Source organism: Lachnellula hyalina (genome assembly GCF_007821495.1).
Source record: "Lachnellula hyalina strain CBS 185.66 chromosome Unknown contig00081, whole genome shotgun sequence".
NCBI lineage: Eukaryota > Fungi > Ascomycota > Leotiomycetes > Helotiales > Lachnaceae > Lachnellula > Lachnellula hyalina.
In genome coordinates this window covers 1-17,406 of record NW_022157195.1, presented here as the reverse complement: position 1 = coordinate 17,406, position 17,406 = coordinate 1, and the positions used below count along the sequence as shown (strand labels likewise).

Below are 17,406 nucleotides of genomic sequence, written 5' to 3'. Positions count from 1 at the left end.
TCAAGCTATGGGTGGGCTATTCTGTCCCTATCATCGGCCATGGCACCGTCGGCCCCCTTGAAAAGTGGAGGAAAAGGGCGTGAGATCGCTGTAGTTCATGCGTCTTCTTGAAGTCAGCAATGTAACAGTCGGTGATAGTTCGGGCAATGTAGAGCTTGACCCTGTTCTCGCTCTCGATAATGCTGTTTTCACTGGGATGGTGATGGCTAGTGAATGTGGGGTATCCCAGGAAGACGTCAGCAGGGCATGTCTATATGTTGCCCGTGAGCTTTTCGTTTGGTCTCTATTTATATACCAACAACATTTCAATCGCTGCGGTTTATGTATCGGTTGTTCATGTATTGTATACAATTTGATAATGGAAACTCAACAAAGAGATCTCTCCGGTATTATAACCCCCTACACGATACTGCCAAGTCTTCCGGCAATTTCTGATCTCACAAAAACCTTAGATTCGTATGTTCGCAGATCCTTTAAGCTTGATTAGGAATTTCTTGCGACTCGTTAGAGTTTCTTCCCGGACTCCCTACCTACAGGTACAGTATTACGTGAACTTCTTATCTCGTGTCCAATTCGCCATAAGTAGTCAATTTTATATGGCTGCGCCCCCATACCATACGAATACATGTACATGTACATGCACATGCACATGCATATGCAAGGCAGTTCGTTGCCGGTCTCTCGCCAAGACTTCCCGGAAGTACATGACCGCCCCGCTGCTTCACCCCTGTCCCCCCGCCTTTCCCCATAATACACCAATAATCAAGCTTTTCGCCAAGATATCGCCCCACCACCTTAATCTAGCAATCCTTGACCTGGTCTGAAGCAACCTACTGCACGGAGTCATCTGTAGTCACTGGTTCTATTGCATACGTGCATTGGAGGGATCCGGAAGATCCGTGTATGATAGATTCTGCCAATCGAGATTCCACAGGTCAGGTGGTGTTTGGTCTAGGCCGCTGCTGTTATAGAAATGGTTATCCCACAGTTCCTAAAAATACGTTGTTAGTACGAGAGCGGAAAGTGATCGCTGATGGGTTTGGTAGTGGGTATTTTGATAGATGGATAATTTGATGAGGTATTTTCAAATTCGCTGGCTTTACTAACCCAATTGAGTTCTCCAGTTGTTGGAGGGGCATTCTCGTTGATGTCAGGAGAATGGTGGATCGTGCTCATGTCAACAGGGCCATCCTGGCTCGCATAAGGTGTGTTCGACCAAGGCACCGAGGGTTCTGGCAGTTGATAATTCTGGGATGTCTGTCCGGTTTCACCCCAGCCTAAATATAGACCCATCAGTTATCCAGGCACTTATCGGAACAGCTCAAGTGACTCACCCGGTGTTGACGTGACATAGACGCTGTTGAGCACTGGGCGAGAAGACTCGACTGTGGGCCCCTTACCAGAAGGTACCAAACCAGCTGCTCCAACTTTAGTGAGCATGCTATTCAAAACTTTTGAAGCTTTTAGCGCCTCTTTAGAGGTACCACTAAGTGCTTCGAATATCTGGTGCGATGAATTGATTGTTTGTAGCATGTTCTCCCGGGTCCATTTCAACCGTATTCCAGAGTGGTCAATCTGGTTCTCATGCGCTAGTCCAATACTTTGTCCCAGGTAAAGACATATTAGCATTGCTGCGAGGAGGAAGTCGTGCGTGACCAGTGACGATGCTTTCCATCTTTGCTTATGCAAGATTCTACCAGGTCCCGTCTCACCGTCCATATAAATTTGACACTCGAGTATTCGCATAGATGCTTCGATGCATGTTTTCGTGGAATATGGGTACGGATAGGTCCCCGTCGCTTTTGAGAGTATAAAGAATTTGCGATGAAGAATACATCGAGCTTTCTGGAAGGTCAGGTCAATCGAGAATTTCCGGACTCTATTGTCCGGACTTCCAAACGCAAGGTCTTCGATACTGCGGATCTTGAGGATGTCGGGTGTCTCTTCATGGGTTTTGTGCAAAATTGTGTCTAGTCTCATGACTGCATCGTAAGAAATCTGGTATGTTGAGTTGGCTTGGTCCACAATCTCCCCAAAAATTTGCGTTATTTGGTATTTGGTGTTAGAAAATGCCATAGGGGTAGAATCGCCTTCTGGTCTGGTTGGTGGCAGAACCTTCGCATTGTCGTTGAAGTCATCGTCGGAAAGGGGTTGGGGAGCTTTAGTGTCATACATCCCGTCTTTAATCATTCTGGGGAGTCCAACTTGCAAAGAATTGTGAAGATCCAGGTGGATTATGCTGGCCCAAAGTCGGCGCTGCATTTCTCCTCGGAACACAGATATCGCTGGATAGTGCGAAGCATCGCGATGAAGACCCAACCTCATGGCGGCTCGAATGACGAGCCCAAACACTAGCCAAGCGCCGAATTGTGTATCGGGACTCCGAAAGTGCTCGATGATGTAATAAAGCAAGAGAGTTTCTACCGTGTGAGGGCCAGGCTCGGTGTAGTTGCCGAGTATGAGGCATTGGACAGTCTTTTCTCTGAATACACCAATAGCTTCAACCGGATTTCTTAGAGCCATTTCGGGAAAGTCACCGAAGGAGCTACTTTCAGTCATCATCTGGAAGTAAGCTGTCAGGGATAATATTGCAAATAGCAACCCAATCCACATTATAGGTGTGTTGGTAGGGTTCGCCCAGAAAGTTTCATACTGTCATTGCCAGTAAGTGAATTAGTCGGATGCTTTATCTTGGACATATTTACCTCTTTCATAAATGTTGGTGCATGGAACATTGCTGTATGTTGAATCAGAAATATGCCTTTGCAGCTAAATGGGGTTGATAGTATTACCAGCTCCCATATCTGCACTTTCGAAGTATTCCCGCACTAGATGGTCGACAAATGACCTCGAGGGCAGAGACGCCAGTATCTCGCTTCTTGTAGCCTTTGCCAAGCCGCCAACTAATAAGTCAGGACCCTTTGAAATTGGCTCTGGGCTTTGCTGGTGTGTCTCTTCCTCGACAAACGGCTCAAAGTTTCCAAATTGATCCTTCAAGCACGCGATCTATAAACGTATCTAGTCAGCATGAAGCGCCTTAGTCAGACTCATAAGCTGACAAAACTTGGGAGAGAATGACCGACATTGTCGAGAATAGCTGCCCAATGAGTGCTCCCAACATAGTTTGGCTGGTCATCTTCCATGTTAATCCTACCGAAAAATTTCTCGGCTTCCTTGACGCCATGAACCTCCGTCCACTGGTCCTCCAAAGCTCTAGGTTTCTCTTGCAAAAGTGGAGTGCTGTTTTCCAGTGAAGCATTGCTATTGATATTGCCATTGCCATTGCCATTGCGGTTGGTTTTGCTCATTAAAGTAATGACAAGCTCTTCGAGATGAGATATCTGGCTTTGAACATCTTTGGATTTGCCAGTTGCACTGGATTTGTGAGTTGGCGTCGCCCTATCACGACGGGCGTTGGCATGGGTATAAGTACACGACGCAGATAAGTCCCTCTTGATGCAATTTTGGCATGGGAGATTTCTATCACAGCGGAGTCTGCGACTTGTTAGTGATGGTCCACAATCTCCGTAGCCGGATTTAAGCCGATTTGCGCACACGACGAGAAAATCATAAATTTAGGGGAACGTATGAATATCAGAACCACTTACTTCCCGGTCCTGCAAAACGTACAAGAGAGCTGCGGCTTGAATCTCTGTCTACTTGCTTTTGGCGCCAGAGGCCTAGTACCGGAAGCCGCAGCTTTGGTCCCATTTTCTAACGATGGAGTAGCTGTCTGGTTTGGTGGGGTAGCGGACATCTTGAACTTCCGAAGAACTAGCAATGGAGGATCGGAGAAGAAACCCAAAAGAAGTGCTTTATTAGGACAAGGAGAGGTTTCAACAAAATCACTTTGTGATGTTGTGAAGGATGAGACCCGGATATAATTTCCATTGTCCGTTAGCTTTTTTTCAAATAGGCCAATGAGAGGGCGTACTGGTTAGGCTTTGCAGGGGTCAATAACCCATGGTCCGATCCTCCGCCGCCATCTTGTGTCAGCAGATTGCACTCCATACAAGTACATTACTACAGCTCCATCAGCCTTGGAATGTTAGATGGTAGATTGACCTTGTTGTGTCTAAAATCAGCAATTGAGAACAGGAGCAACGGATCGGTTTATCGGCCAAGCCAACTAGTTGTCTTTCCAACTTGGAAAGAGAAGGTGTGAAGCAAACCAAACATCCACGTCGTTATAAGTAACAAACAATATCTTTCATTGATAAGAACCGATCCGACTATTATTGACTTTTAACGAAGTGAAAACGAGCTCTTCCTGTCGTATGTAGGTATCAAAGGTCGCAAAGCAACATTTTATACCTCGAGGGCAACTTATAACTGTGATACCGAGTATGGCGGGTACGAAATATCCCGCAACACGATCTGCGATCTCTTGGATTTTTGGCTTCGTTGATTTTGCTTCATCGACCATCGATCCAATCAATTTGATAGTATTCTCGTACGGTAGGCGGGTGACTTTTGCAGTAAGGGTCCCGGTGTGATTAAGTGAGCCTGCTACAACTGACATTCTAGGTTCCTTGGCAACACAATTTCTCTCGCCGGTAATCATATTCGGAAGACATCGTCGGATTCGAGAAGACTCACATCAATCTTTTGTTCTTGTTCGGATGTGGGATTGACAACAATCGCAAAATGCGTTTGCAATGACTCGATCGATATGGATTGTAGTGCCTTTTGGTGGGCAAAGACACTCACAGTTTTTTCAACCATTATGAGAGTGACGAGAAGTGTACTGGTCTCAAAGAATTCTCCAATCGCCAAAGGTTGTCCCGCTGTTTGGTAGGCGAAAGCAATGACCGAGTGAATGTAGGCAGCACTGGTACTAAACACAACAAGCATGTCCATCTTTATCATACCGAAGTAAAACAAAGTCTTGAAAGCATGCTGATAGAAGGAACCCACTATGGTGAACTGGACGATTGCCGCTAATGATAGGGAAATGGCTCCAAAGAGCAATTGGTGCTTTGGTAAAGGGGCGTAAGCCAGCACGAGTACAGGTAGTGTCAAAAATACCGGAATGAGCGTCTTGCCAGCGGTCTTATTGAGTGGGACCTGTTTGAAGTAATTTCTTGTGATTGAGATGGAGGGGCCAGGTTTTTGCCGAGGAAGAAGGGATTGGAAAGAAGAGCCCTACATGAATGTGTAACTCGCAGTCAGTGTTGTTTATTCAGGATGATCATTGACTAAGTATAATGTCCCACCCAAAGAGGGTGTTTAACTTAGGAGTAAAGAGTACCTGGAACCTATAATTCTAGGTTGATAGTAAACCTGAACAATGTTGCCCTTTCCCTTGGCAATGCTCACATGTGTGACTCCATGAGGGTAATCGTGGATGAGTCTCCGTGGGTCGCCTGCCACGGTCAGATTTACCACGGCACCCGCTTGATGAATCCTTGTGCATGTAAATCCTGTCCGGTTGTGGATTAGTCTGGAGATAATGCCGCAATTGTATGCAAGCGTCTCAAGTAGGTGGAATTATGCCCGAGAAAGAAACAAGCTGATTTTGATATTGGAGATCACCGGAATAGAAACGACTGCTCGGCGTAGTTTCTCTTCACAGGATATGCAGTCCATTTCCTGCACACTTACGATGACGTGCTTTACATTAGACATAGAGTGGTCGAGGTCGGCTTCGTTGATGAACGGGGTGCCTGTGCTTTGATCATCGGAATCATTGTTGTTGAGAGATAGTGAAGGCAGGTCTAACTTATCAAACTGGCAAGAACTTTCTCCATGGTTACAATCCTTCCCAGAACAGTCACTGATGGTGGCTGCCATAGATGTGTGTGATGATTTGGAAAGGATCGTTCTGCGCTTCTCGTGGTCGTGGGATACCCCAGGACCTTCGAAAGTCTTATGAGAAACGTTTGAGCGTTGCAGCTCCCAGAAGCTTCTTGCTGTATTGGCTGAGGTGCAACAACAATCAGAGCAGCTTTCCGGGCCTGTAGGCATATTCGACGAACCTGGCGCCTGGCGCGATTTTCCCCTCTGATGGGGATTCTTGGGGACAAACCGCGCGGTTATGGATGAAATTCCAGTAAGTTCCTCAGGTTTAAGCTTAGTATCTTCAATTTCATAGAACAATCATGTTTTCGAGCATTGTGCCTCAACCGTGCAACGCACCTTCCAGAAGCAGCGTCTGGGGTTCCGAAGACAACGTTTGTTCGAGACATTTCCAGGATACTGAATGTTGCTATCCATTTTTATCCCCCTTTTTTACAGGTCTCCGTGTGACACGAGTGGTACAAACGGAGAACCCGCATGCCATGAGCCGCTACCCAGCTCTTGCATAGAAATGTTCAACAGGTATGCCAACCTAGCATGGAGACGGAGTACCATAGTTTGAAGAGCTGGGAGAGAAACACGTATCAAGGAAGGAAAGCGTTCCAAGTAAGTCGTCGAGTCTCCTTTGTTCTCTGAATCTCGACATTCGACAGTTGAGCTTCCCATCCTCGATTGGCAGCCCTTGGTTCCAATAGATTCCCGAGTACTGTATCCACACAGAGGAGGATAACATGAGCTGGTGTTGTGTCATGGGAGTTGAGCTTCGGCAGCCTCTTCAGGTACTTACTATAGTATTGTACTTGTAATTGATGTCTACTCCGTGGATGAGACCTCTCAATGTGCAGTAGCTTAGTAGCTCCTCTCATTGGCCAGCATTATTTACATAAAACCTATCCCCAAACAGGCATTAGCATAAGGCTGACACTACGGCTGGCGAGAAGCGCAATCTTGCGACGATCGAGGGATCCGGGTGGACTAAATACCTATCTTTCTACTATCTCCACCTAGTAATAATATATATGCATGCTCTCTTCTTCTCTATGCCCTCAGCGCCCAAAGATCCATTAATTTCCTTTTCCCTTTTTCCAAATCTGTGGCCTCTCCCATGCCTGAAGACCTTGACAGCGACGCGGACGCGTATACCGCGCCTGCTGCGCAGGCAAGCTCCAGTGAAGCACAAACAGGAAAACCACAACCATCTGAAGCCTCATCTGCAGCAGGAGCCAAAGGCCAAGAGAAGACGATATCGTGTGTGTCGTGTAGGAGAAGGAAGCTGAAATGCGATCGGATCAAGCCACAATGCGGGACATGCTCGCGACTACGACGTCAATGCGAATACCCAGAGCGCCGCAGAAACTTGGGCTCAAAGCGGCGGAATATGAAAGAGTTGGAAGAGAGACTTGGTACGAAGCATCTTATAGCAATTTACAAGACGTGCCTGGAATAACATAGAACAGCCCAGGTTGAGACCCGACTCGTTGCAGAACGGAATAATATGGCACGCAATACTCAATACACTTCTGGTCAAGATCTTGAAGCCGACTGGGACAATCTCGCAGACAACATGGATATGAGTTTGGGAGATGGAGGGTTTTTCAATGAACCGTTGATTCTCGGTTCTTCCGGGACTGTATTTCAAGCCCTTGCCCCCGGTCTCCCATCGGAAGAAGATCCTTTCTCCCAAGAGCTCATAAGTCTTGGAGTCCAAGAACCTTTGCCCCCAGAAGATTTGATAAATGATTTGTACGTCCCTGATAACTTTCATATTTCATACATAAAACATCGAATTCTTGCTACCTCTCTATGATGGGTACCTGCTCGGAACGCTCTCAGAAGTCTGCCTTGCGTTGTATAGAAAGAATCAGCCATTAAGTCTAAAAGGCCTCCGTATTTGTATTATGAGTCTATTTATGCAGCCATAAAATAAACCGCGTTCCAACCTTTCTCGGTCTTAATGACTTCTTTTCTTCACTTACGCTAACAGGTGCAGGTACGCCATATTTTTCAACACGTTCCATGTATTTATGCCTATGATCCACAAAGTGCGATTCTTCGCATCCTTGGATCGTGCTCCCCATATGCGACCGCCTGTATGCTTACTTTATGCGATGTGGACAGTCGCTGCATCGATGTCCGACGAGTACTCCTGTTATGAAGATCTCTTCTATGAACGCACAAGAAGGTATATACAAGAAGCGGAGATGAAGGTTGGTAATTTTTTCTGTTCTATGCTTGAATTTGATTTTGGTCATTTAGTTATCTTGCTAATTAACATAGGGCCATGGCGAAGCGTTTGTGAGCCTCTACCACGCCCAAACTTGGGGTTTAATTGGAAACTATGAAGCTAAAAAGACGTACTTTTCACGATCATGGATGAGCATTGGGCGGTTCGTTCGTATGGTTCATATGCTAGGACTGCATCGACTAGATGGAGAAAGAGTGGACGTAAAGCAGATATTACCAGTGTCTCGAGACTGGATCGAGCTTGAAGAGCGACGGAGGACCTTCTGGGCAGCATTTTACGGGGATCGTTGGGCGAGTTCGGGAACAGGCTGGCCTATGACGATCGATGAAAGTGAGGTTTGTTTCCAATTATTCTGCTGGGATGCTCATTTTCTGACACGGTAAAGATCTTGACAAATCTCCCTGGATCGGAAGAAGCGTTCGAGCAGGGGATCGAACAGAAAACCATCTCGTTAGAACAAGCGCTGGCCGCAGAAGGTGCAAGCCATGTAAGTCCTTTTGGTGGGGTCGTTCTAGCAGCCGCTCTCTACGGACACAACTATTACCACCTCCACCGGAAAGGTCCTGACGAAAACCCGGAAGACATATCCAATGGCGAATTTTGGAAGAGACATCGAAAGATGGACAACGTCCTCTCCAATGTTTTTATGTTTCTTCCTGACCATTTGAGACTACCATTTGGCCTTTCTGATATGAATACGGTTTTTCTGCATATGAACATACATGCTTCTAGCATATGCCTTCATAACGCGGCTGTCTTTACTGCCGAAAGGCACAAAACAGGATCTACTATTATTCGGCAGAGTCGAACCCGGAGTTTGATGGCAGCAGATGAGATTTCAAACATCATGCGTCTTGTCACTCATGTCGATGCTTCAAAAGTAAGTCCTCGGTGCAATGCTATCACGACTAAGCTTATTTGTCCCAGATGAATTCATGGTGGGGTTTCTGTTTATGTGAGTATCACCGGACTTCCCCAAACCGAACTTCTTTCTACCTGAATACTCTTCCATTATCTCTCATGTTTCAGAGCTGCAAAATTCTCGATGTTTTACAGCAATTATAAGTATCATCTGGGACAGGAGTACTGATTCGCAAATTATCTAGACATTGCTGGCGGCGTTTTCATCCAAGACTATAAAACTGGAAGTCCTCGCCCTCAGACTTTGGCGAATCTCGAATTCCTCGTTGCCGCGATGAAGGCACTCTCCAAAAGGCATCCAGTCACCAAACATTTTGTTGCCCAACTGGAGCTCGACATTGAAGCCGGCGGAATTCCTATGCCCGGGCTTTCCAGCACACCCGAAACGCTCCAAAAGCTCTCTTCTGGATTTCCCAACACCCCTATGAATGGAATACTCGCCGAACGAAGGGGTGTCCCAATGACGGTAGCAGAAATCCAGAATTTTATACAAGATCGGCGGGTTGCGCCTCAAACGTCGGTTGGCGAAAATGTGTTTGCTGATAACTTACCCGCACTCGGTAGTATAAAATTCCCCGAGGACACAAACTTTGGGAGCACGACATATGTAGAGAATTTCTCGAGACAGCCTCTTGAGGCCAACAATACAAACAAACGTGGGGCTCATATTATTCCTCGCATCCCGCCGATTGTTCAGGGCGATGACGGATTTCAAGATCTGTCTCCCCTGGCCAATTCCGACTCAGGGGCGACACCTCCGTCCAGAAATACACCATCTTCTAACACCTCGAGTTCAAATACCACACAGTTCCCATATAGACCATCTGAGACTGATAGTAGTAAGACAACTGCTCCCCCTCAGGTCCCTTGGCCGCCTACGGGAAACACTGCCTTCTTTTCGACCGACTGGAGAATGGATCCAGATGAGCTCAATGACTTCGCAAATCAACAGGCAATAGCGGACTCAGACGCATTTCTAGACGAAACTATCTGGAACCATGATTCTAGCCATAGCTGAACAGCTGTGGCTCAGGAACCCCACTCAAGGCCTTTGAGTAGAATTCCACAACGATAGTACTACGCTAGTCGATAATACGACATATCTTGAAGGGTCATGTAAAGCGGGCTAGCCTCCAATTGCAACATTGTACTCGAGCTACGGATCTCGATATCTAACTTTTAAGTCGAGCTCGCACTCATAAATCTTTCTGTGCATATACACAACCCACTCACATATTTACCTAACGACACGATCTTTTTGTATTGTCATTACAAGCGTGTTACAGCGGCTCGCTTCGATACCACGTTGAGCAAGGATAGCGACGTGAAAACTTCTGTGCGATGTTAATACACTGGGAGCCAGATATACTATATATCTACGCATCTTGACTTAAACTGTACACATAGAATTGTGAATAGGATGAGTTAGGCTTAGGTAGAGATGGCTCAACAGTGTTCATCTATACTGTAAGAAGCTGCGAAATCACATAAGCACTCACGCCATTATTGGCTTGATAGCTGCAAAACATCTGAATTAAACATCCATCACTTCCTTATCCGCAAAAAAGTCCAGAACAATCTTTTCAAACTTGACTGGATTCTCCCAATACAGCCAATGCCCTCCCCATTCAACAATCAGACCCTGCGCCCTCTTCTCCTCAGACCCCCCATTCACCAGATCGACAACCGCCATCGGTCCGGCAGCAGGGAAACATCCGCTTCTACTACTCGCCAGCACCAACACCTTTGTGGTACTGTCGCTCTCCTTGCCAAACGTAGCACGTATATCATCTCGCCAATCAAGCGCCGTGTGATCAGCCATCAATTTCCCATACCACCACGGGTCGCCCTTCATTGCTTCTCCGAGAAAGAAGGCCTCGTCAGACGCGGCTTCTTCAGCTGACACGGTGTCGGAGCTTAGCGGGTGCGAGCGGTAGGACAGACAGGCGGATATGGTGCCTTTGTGCGCCGTGGAGGGAGATAGGGCGAGCGTGGCTTGCAGGGCGGACACTGCGGGTGCTGAGTTCATGCCTCGGTTGCAGAATTGGGAGTCCCAGCCAGAAAGATCGCTGTTCTGGAGGGGCGATTGGTCGATGAAGATCATGTGAGTGAAGGGATAAGTGGTGAAGAGAGAGGCATACGCCCTGTGGTTGGATGAGTTAGAATGTGAGATTGGCATTTGGGATTTGAAATGGAAATGGTAAAGTAATCTATCTCCCACTTGGAATAATGAAAGACGACGTTTTTCATGTGATAAGGATAGGCATGATTGGAAACGACGATCAGAGAGGGATATGGATAGGAAGGCTGGAATGCATGGTGTAGCAAGGTCAATAGTACTCACCACAAAATCGAACAACCCAAACTCCCTCCAATCGCCTTCCATCGTCTCATCTGTCCTTTCTCATCATCCCAAGATTCTCTTCCTTCTTTGGCAGTTATCCAGTTCACCAGCTCGTGCAGATCCTGGGCCAGCCTCAAGACGTGATAGCCGTGCCTAGGCTTATCGCTTTCTCCATGCCCCCGAAGATCAGGAGCTACGACCCTATATGTCTTTGCCAAACCGGGAATATTGCGTTTCCATACTGCCGAAGAGCCTGTGAAGCCATGGAGCTGACTTGAAAGTTAGGGCTTGAATATGGAATACGACTTAGAACACCGAGAGATAGAACGCAGCGTCTAATAATGAAACGCATCAATAAATTGTAGAGTTTCTATTCGGTTGAAGTATGGTTCTAGATGAGAAGACGCTGTAACGACGACGGGTACCGCACTGCATTATGCAGTGCTAATCTGTCGTTGAAAAATGCAAGGAACGCCTGACAGGAAAACCGTGGTGGACTGTGTAAAGTACATGATTGTGCAATGCGACAGGTGCCCTTCTTGGACAGATAGTGGTCTTGGCGTAAGGGAAAGACGGATGAGACCATGATTGAAGTTATTCCACGGGAAGCTTTCGTGTCATGTACGAAGTATCACCAATTCAGGACCGGAAATTGGCCCGCCACCTCTTTTTGAGATATTGGCCAAATGGTAACATCAATGAGGCCACTTGGCCGGTGATTTGTGTGAAATTGACCAAGCATGGTGCAAATAGATAGTAGCAGAAGTGATAAGAACTTGATACATACCAAGATGATCCATGGCTTCCGCGCGTCTTCGCTACCATGATCGGCACCAGTGTCTATGTACTTCAATGTAATCTTGTCATGAGTGAGGAGGCTCTGCATTGGGTACATTCTGACTTTTCTAGGATGGTAAGAGAAGAGAGTAATCGAGGATGGTAAAGTATAGTGTTCAGAGGACTTTGGATTGAGGTTTCATGTCAAGGTGGATCGGCTCAAACCAGAAGACCGGCAGATTTACGGAAATGCATTACGTAGAAGTGGTGAATTATCAACTTCCACAAACAAAGCTCAATATTGATGTTCATGTTTGCGGCATTCATAGTGTTCCATTTCAAAAACGAGGTTTCCTACCTGCACTCTAATACTTGTTTACACGATATTCACGGGTCCAAATCTCAAGTTTTTAGTCACGTGAGCAAGCGGGGCCCGCGTTTTATATATATTCCAATTTATTTGACCTTCTTGCTATTTCTATGCTGTAGACTGGCGACTCCCCCCTGAAATTTTGCGCGCATATCCACAGCTATCCTCCCCCAATCTTCTTCTCAGCTGCCTGGGAGGGCCTCGTCTGAGTGTATTCGAACCCGTCAAAAGAATGTGTTCTCAATGGTAAATATCTCCGCAATCCCGCCTTCTCGATTGCTTGACATAGAATGGCTTTTCGCCGTAGCCGAATTATGATTCCCAACCCCTTTTCACTGTTCAATCTCTGGTTAGACACTCGTTGGTCATAGACTGAAGTCTGGATTTTAGAGAAGCCCCAAGTGCAGGAAGCAAATTCTCTGGGTTTTCCTTGACATCCTGGCTGCATCGCTTGTTGAACTGCATTACTAAACTTGCTACTTTGGGGAGCTCTCCTAGCACCTGCCGGCTCTGCCTAGGTGTACAGTTGCAAATGAGCAGCCCATAAGTATCAAGTATCGCGGTGCAAACAGTCGCAGCTAAAAGGCAAACATCCATCTTTTGTGAGCAAGGGCATACCAAGATTGTTGAGATACACTTGATAGCCATCGACACAATTTTCATCGGACTATCATGGCTTTCTGTTTCCATTTCGTCGATTACGGTGCCGCTTGCAGCTCGTTTGAGGGCTGGAGTAGTTCTGTTGAGGTCCTCAAGCGTATTTATGGCCAATGTAGCACAGTCTTCCTCACAAGCGTTCGAGGAAGCTGAGCTCTCTCCATAGCTTGACATCCTAGACAGCTTGTCGATCGTGCTTGAAGTTCGTCTGCTCTGGCTCGACACGCTTGAATGAAGCAAACTGATATCGTCGTTCGCCACTGCCTTTTGGAAAAATCCATCTGACTCGCCAGTGCTGACTTGGCCATTGAAATCGAACATCCTTCCTTCTTCTATCATGTCTTTCTGTTTAGTGTTCGACGACTCCCTAAATTTGTATTCGTCTCTATGTCGAGACTTGACTGGCTGTCTTTGTAGGATGACAGAACCCTGAGCATCAGGGATGTAATCATCATTGTAGTCTGTTCCATTTGCTCGAAGTGTCGTCGTTCTCTTTGCTCTGATCTCCCCGAGTGGACCACGCAACTCATTGACAGAAGTATCGGACTCGGATTCGAAGCTCTCATGTCTGTTTTGAAGAGAGGCTAGGCGTTTTACTGGCTCCTTGATCACTTTGGGCATGATTTGAGATTGCGTGTGTCGCGGAGGGTGAGGCCTTCCCATTCGTCTGGTTGGACTGTACTTGCATTTGGTACCTAATTTGTCGCAGCGGCCGCATATTGGCTTTGCCTTGTTGCATTTTATTTTCGACGTTGAGCACACATCACAGGCTTCCTTCAATTTCTGGGATCGAACCACGTCTTTGTTTCCGTTACGCATGCCACGATCGCTGTTCATGTTGAACGAACGCCGGTTTGAATCGTATGCGAAAGTACTGAGACGGTTGGAACGAACGTAACGTGACTGGTGATGCGATGATTATGAAACAGGTTTATTCGCTTTATCCCCTGTCCCGCATCTGCAGGAGGATTACGCCTTAGACAAGCTGAAATGCTTATTAGGCTTGGGAAGTCCTGGGGTTGAAATGCAGTGTTCAAGGCAAAACATGCTCTCCTCGAGTGGGATGGGCTTCGTACACGAGCAAATCCCATTGAGCATATGCGGAGATTGGTATCTACGAGCGCGACCGCTTATGGTGGGACAACATGCATGCTTTTGAAAGATCGGAGCCTAGTTCAGCAGCCGGCTTTTCCCACTGAATTCCATCACTTGGTAGATCCCTCGGATCTTCTAAATCAAAGTCGCAACAAATGTTGGAATATTCAGCTACGCAACTATTACTTGTGGCTTTTGGCAAACTTCGTATGGGCGTATTACTTTGTACTTTGTCAGGGAACGTCGATTTGGTGAGAACACTTCGGAGTGCCGGAGTTGTAGAAGAAAGCGAGAAGCAATCCTCGCATGAACCTGCAATCTTGCTTTTTCTTGACGATTCGATCATTGCTTATGATTGGCTCAATATAACAGAGTGACCAGAATATGCACACTTTCAAGGACTCTTCAATACAGCTATGGTGGAGCGATCTCGCAAGTGCCTTCTCGAGTACTCTATACATAAATACATAGTGCAAATACATATCTATTTCATGGTGCTGGCAATTTGTTTGACTTCAGTTCCGCAGATAATATATCGTTTTTTGTGGAGTATTATTCAAGATGCAACCTATCAAAAGATCCCCTTCTGCATCACCACCCCTTCGACGGCCTTCTAAGACCAGGGAATATTGTGGCACTTCTGGTGTTTACAAACCAAAGAGCGACGGGTTGCAGAGCTCTTCCAGCGGAGCCTTTGTAAATGACTTTAACTGTTCTAGAGAAGAAGTTTTGGGATCCAATACCACACCGGATCTTCCCTTCGATTATTTGCTTTCTCATCATCCGCGCGGGAAGACACTGTATCGCCTCTCGACATCAGCTACCCGGTGAGAAGTCATTCTGAATTTCAGTACATGGGATTCAACCCTGCGGAGAAAGCCCATTCCCAAATAGTCTCTGCAAATACAGATGCAGAGCAAAAGGCGAACTCGGCCTACTTTGGACATGGCGTCGCTCAGCAATACATCACGGACACCAAACCACTGATTTTCAGAGATGACAATGAGTACTCTTTTGATTTTGAGGTTCCAGATCATGCTACATTTGATCGGGGGCCTCAACTCACGACAAAAATCGCAAATGAGTGTAAAAGCGCTTTCGACCTCGACTTGGATCTCTGGGCACCTGCTGTTGTCGAACCCGTGCCGAATAATTTTCTCAATACAGCGTTACAGCAGGACCTTTCCGCTTCAACTCATATGGGCGAAGATTATTCAACTGCTTCGGGAGATTATTTCCCAACGTTCAATCCATCATTTCGGACTGATCCTTTAAGTGGCAAACATCCACAAAAGTCCACAGGCAGTGCGTCTTGTTCAGAAAACGCTACGACTTGCATGAGCTCAGCCCTTAGACTCCTTCAAACACTACACATTCCTCCTCGAACGTGCTTGTGGGCATGCGACAAAGCCTCCATTCCGAGTTCCCGTCAACCACGAATGATAGACTCTGTTTTAGCAACCAACAAGGACATTGTCAGGCTGGTCTCTGACATGCTGAAATGCAACTGTTCTTCGAGCTTTCAGATGCTATTAGTCCTTACAATCATTTGTGCGAAAGTGATGGCTTGGTACCGAGCCATGATACGAAACGACAATCAGACCGGAGACCCTTCGGTAGTCCTTTCCAATATCGACAAAATCGACACCGATGAAGACCAAACAGAACGGATTTTGCATCAACCCATCACGGTCGGCTGTTACTCTCTCGGAAGCACACTCGAGAACAATATCAGAACCCAAGTCGTCTTCAGTGAATTGCAACAATTGGAAACTCTTGTGGAGGCCCTTTCAAATCGTATGCAGGGAGCAAACTTTGGTATTGTCTCCAGTTGTATAAAGAGAGCTGCATGGGGTGCAGATCCAGGGCCTCCAAGGCAAGACGCGGACACGATTCGTCGAAGCTTGAGCGCCTTTCTTCGTAATCAACTACAAGCTGCGAAGGGAACCTGCTACTTCAACGGGTGAAGAGGGTGGGTATGGCCAAGATAAAAAACACCGAACTGACTCTCTCAACGGAAGCTAACTCATTGACATTGCTGGATCAATTCAATCTCTCTAGTGGCGGTCGTGGTTTTCTTTTCTTTCAGCAAACTGATAGGTTCGTGGTTTCTTCATAGATCTAAATGTCATTCCGAGCTTGGGATGGCTATAATGGGATCCTGAAAACTAGATTTATTGAATATGAAGTGAGTCAACGAAAACACCAAGGGCAATCGTTGCACTGCTTTGCTGCATTGAGTGTTATTTCCTATCAGTAGAGAAATGATTTGCTAGCAAAGACAAACTAAAATGAAAGCAGAGAGCCAGTCAACCACAACTGTAGCAGAGTTAGCAATGAAAAGTTAAATTGGGCTTATGTTTGTATAATGACTCAGTATTATAGATAAATTCGTATAGTAAGTACTTAATACGTACAAGCTACTTCCAGTCCATCTACATGTTCCTCAGCCCAGACAGCAAAAGTTCTGAAGTGTGCAATTGCACCAGTTTTCCAACTCAAAATGCAATCTAAGCCCACACTAGTACTCTCACCGGCGGAAGGAAAGAAACGTCCCATAGATCCTCAAAGTGTTACACCTAAGCAAGTCCTTGCTGTAATAAGTAATTTGGTATGTGATCCTCTGACCATTTTACAACACGTTTACTAACACAGTTCTGATTTTAGAAAACGGCATCATTATCCTTCTCCGACGACGAACTGAGCAAAAATGTCTACATAGACATCCTTCTGCACATAACTAAGCATTCTCTGGTAACGTTAATCTGATTTACTTCCCACAGACCCCCTAGTTGAACATCTTAAATCTCGAACCACAATATCCAGCCTACCTGACAGATCGAACTCTGCTAACAATATAAAAACAGCGCCATGTTCTCTCACCACACACGAGCAGAAGCGCAGAAAACAAAAACATCGAGGAAGAGACACAAACCCTTGCAAGTGCTATCGGTCATAGTACCCTGGATTTCAGTCATTGGGGGCTGCCAGTGGTAAAACTCGCGACGGTGGGAGTCAAAGCCGTGCAAGATGTGCTTAAGAGCATGTTGCTCCGTCATGTACTCGCAGAACATGAACTTGAGGTGGGACTTGAGACTCTTCTGAATATCGCGAAGGAGGATTTGAGGAAGGAGGATGCGGGTATATGGGCTGGTAGGGAGAACTCTCGTGGACTAGGCAGGTGTCTCCGACAGTTTA

General features: G+C 46.4%; 3 protein-coding genes across 3 annotated transcripts; 1 reads left to right on the top strand and 2 right to left on the bottom strand.

Moving 5' to 3' along the window:
• Window positions 1-862: 862 nt before the first annotated feature.
• On the bottom strand, window positions 863-3,757 carry fsa6_0 (Fusarisetin A cluster transcription factor; the record flags this gene model as incomplete). Its single annotated transcript, XM_031150811.1, has 7 exons — window positions 863-991; window positions 1,108-1,277; window positions 1,335-2,652; window positions 2,706-2,737; window positions 2,793-3,006; window positions 3,060-3,495; window positions 3,609-3,757. The coding sequence occupies 7 exons, from the start codon at window positions 3,755-3,757 to the stop codon at window positions 863-865; spliced, it is 2,448 nt and encodes an 815-aa protein (XP_031004725.1).
• Window positions 3,758-6,904: 3,147 nt separating this feature from the next.
• ctnA_0 (Citrinin biosynthesis transcriptional activator) lies at window positions 6,905-9,983 on the top strand (the record flags this gene model as incomplete). The annotated part of the gene is made up of 7 exons (XM_031150810.1): window positions 6,905-7,202; window positions 7,257-7,542; window positions 7,790-8,006; window positions 8,077-8,379; window positions 8,430-8,924; window positions 8,972-8,999; window positions 9,151-9,983. The coding sequence occupies 7 exons, from the start codon at window positions 6,905-6,907 to the stop codon at window positions 9,981-9,983; spliced, it is 2,460 nt and encodes an 819-aa protein (XP_031004726.1).
• Window positions 9,984-10,499: 516 nt separating this feature from the next.
• Window positions 10,500-11,744, bottom strand: ydjP (AB hydrolase superfamily protein; the record flags this gene model as incomplete). Its single annotated transcript, XM_031150809.1, has 3 exons — window positions 10,500-11,109; window positions 11,310-11,582; window positions 11,740-11,744. 3 exons carry the CDS (start codon window positions 11,742-11,744, stop codon window positions 10,500-10,502), a joined length of 888 nt encoding a protein of 295 aa, XP_031004724.1.
• Between the last annotated feature and the right edge of the window lie 5,662 nt (window positions 11,745-17,406).